Below are 1,642 nucleotides of genomic sequence, written 5' to 3' on the forward strand. Positions count from 1 at the left end.
CAAGAAGAAGAAGAAAACAAAACAACAAGTTATCTACAAAGTGTAAGCAGAATATTATTTTACCTTTTTTCTTTATACAGTGCAGTACCAGGACAACAACTGCTGCTGCTACAACGACAGCCAAAATGACTGTAACCCCCACACCTCTACGACCGGTTGTATTCCCTGAAACAGAGAGACAGTTACTTGAACGTGTCCCATGATGATATTTTCTGATGTTTAGATTGTTGCAGGTCACACAGATAATAACAGTTCCTCACCTAAAGTCTCTCCTTGACTCTCCTCCATCCTCAGAAAGGTGTTGGTCGTCAGTGTCTCCTCAGCATCACTCAGTTCACAGGTGTATGTTCCCTCATGATGTGGAGATAAGTTCTGCAGCATGAGGCTGCCTGACTCTGACTCACCCTTCACCTGCTGCCTCCACCCCTCTGAGACTGAGGAGGGGACGTCAGCTCTGGTCTGGTTCAGGATGATCTGACTGTGGTTGAATCTCCAGGTGAGACTGAAGCCTGTGAGGGAGGTGTTTGAGGCAGTGCAGGGGATCGTTGCTTCAGAGTGTGAACCGCTGATAGTAGCTGTAATAACAGAACAAAAACACACAAACATTTTAATGTGGATCTGGTTCTTGATGACCTGTCTGAACTGGCTTCTCAGCCGCTCCACTGCCAAACTCCACTGACAGATAATACTCACACAGTCGCCACAAGGTGGCTCTCTTCCTGTTTCTGCGAGTGCTGACGGTGCAGCTGTAGCCCAGATCAGAATCTGAAGGTATCAGATAACTCCTGATGTTGTAGAGCAGCTGTTCAGTCTTCTGTTTGGTGGTTTTGTGCTGGAGATTCAAGTTGGATGGAGGGCTGGTGGACCAGGTGAGCTCAGGCTCAGGGTAGATCCCCTCTGAGCTGCAGGTGATCCTGTTTTCTACCTGCTGGAGGTCGACTTGATCAACTGGAGCTGCAAAGAAAAAGAGGATGTTGATGCTGTTCATTTTTAATTCACCAATTTGACAACAAAGTTAATGGATCTGTGTGTTTCTCATACCGTCCACTTTCAGGTTGATAAATGAATCCTTGTTTCCTCTGATGACGCTGGTGTGACACTTGTATCTGCCCTGGTCCTGAACCTTGACCCCTGTCAGCTGGAGTGAGGCGTTTCCTCTGGAGATCTGGTCCTTGAACAGTGACGTTCTGTCTCTGAAGCGCTGGACCTGGTATGCGAGCTGGTCTTGGTTGTGGTAGAACGAGTGGACAAGGTCTCCTGCAGTCACCTGAGTCCAGTGTATGACCACATCAGTGCCGCCCTGGAAGCTGCACGGTAAGATGCAGCTCTCCATGACAACACAGGACACCTCAGAGTCTGCAACATCAGGCAAAGAAATGCACATTAATGTTCAATTCAGGAAAAACAGCAGTTGAATCCAGGTGAGCTGTCTTTAAAGGCCTGGGGCCACATTCACAAAGTTATCTTACTACAAGGAATCCTCTTGAAGGCCACTATATCTTCCTTTGTCAGTTCCCAATGAAAACATTCACTTCACAAGAGGGTGAACTAAATACAAGAAACCTCTCACTGAATAACACACCACAGTTAAACAGCACTAAACACTCCAGCCTGTAAAATAAGCATCAACATGAATTAACAC

The 1,642-nt window shown here is 46.7% G+C and overlaps 1 protein-coding gene across 1 annotated transcript in view; it reads right to left on the reverse strand.

Annotated features, from left to right (window-relative positions):
* Nucleotides 1-7: 7 nt before the first annotated feature.
* LOC111673648 (CD276 antigen-like) overlaps nucleotides 8-1,642 on the reverse strand; it is a gene marked incomplete at its 3' end in the record, with an annotated part of 21,103 nt that continues 19,468 nt past the window's right edge. The window contains exons 6-9 of the mRNA XM_023431481.2: nucleotides 1,042-1,356; nucleotides 694-954; nucleotides 261-575; nucleotides 8-165 (exon numbers count right to left, since the gene is read on the reverse strand). Coding sequence (XP_023287249.2) covers nucleotides 8-165; nucleotides 261-575; nucleotides 694-954; nucleotides 1,042-1,356 — 1,049 coding nt within the window. The remainder of the gene's footprint in view (nucleotides 166-260; nucleotides 576-693; nucleotides 955-1,041; nucleotides 1,357-1,642) is intronic.

This window comes from Seriola lalandi, unplaced genomic scaffold (genome assembly GCF_002814215.2).
Source record: "Seriola lalandi dorsalis isolate HSWRI2012SDOR001 ecotype SW California unplaced genomic scaffold, Sedor1 jcf7180002054923, whole genome shotgun sequence".
NCBI classification, from domain to species: Eukaryota; Metazoa; Chordata; class Actinopteri; order Carangiformes; family Carangidae; genus Seriola; species Seriola lalandi.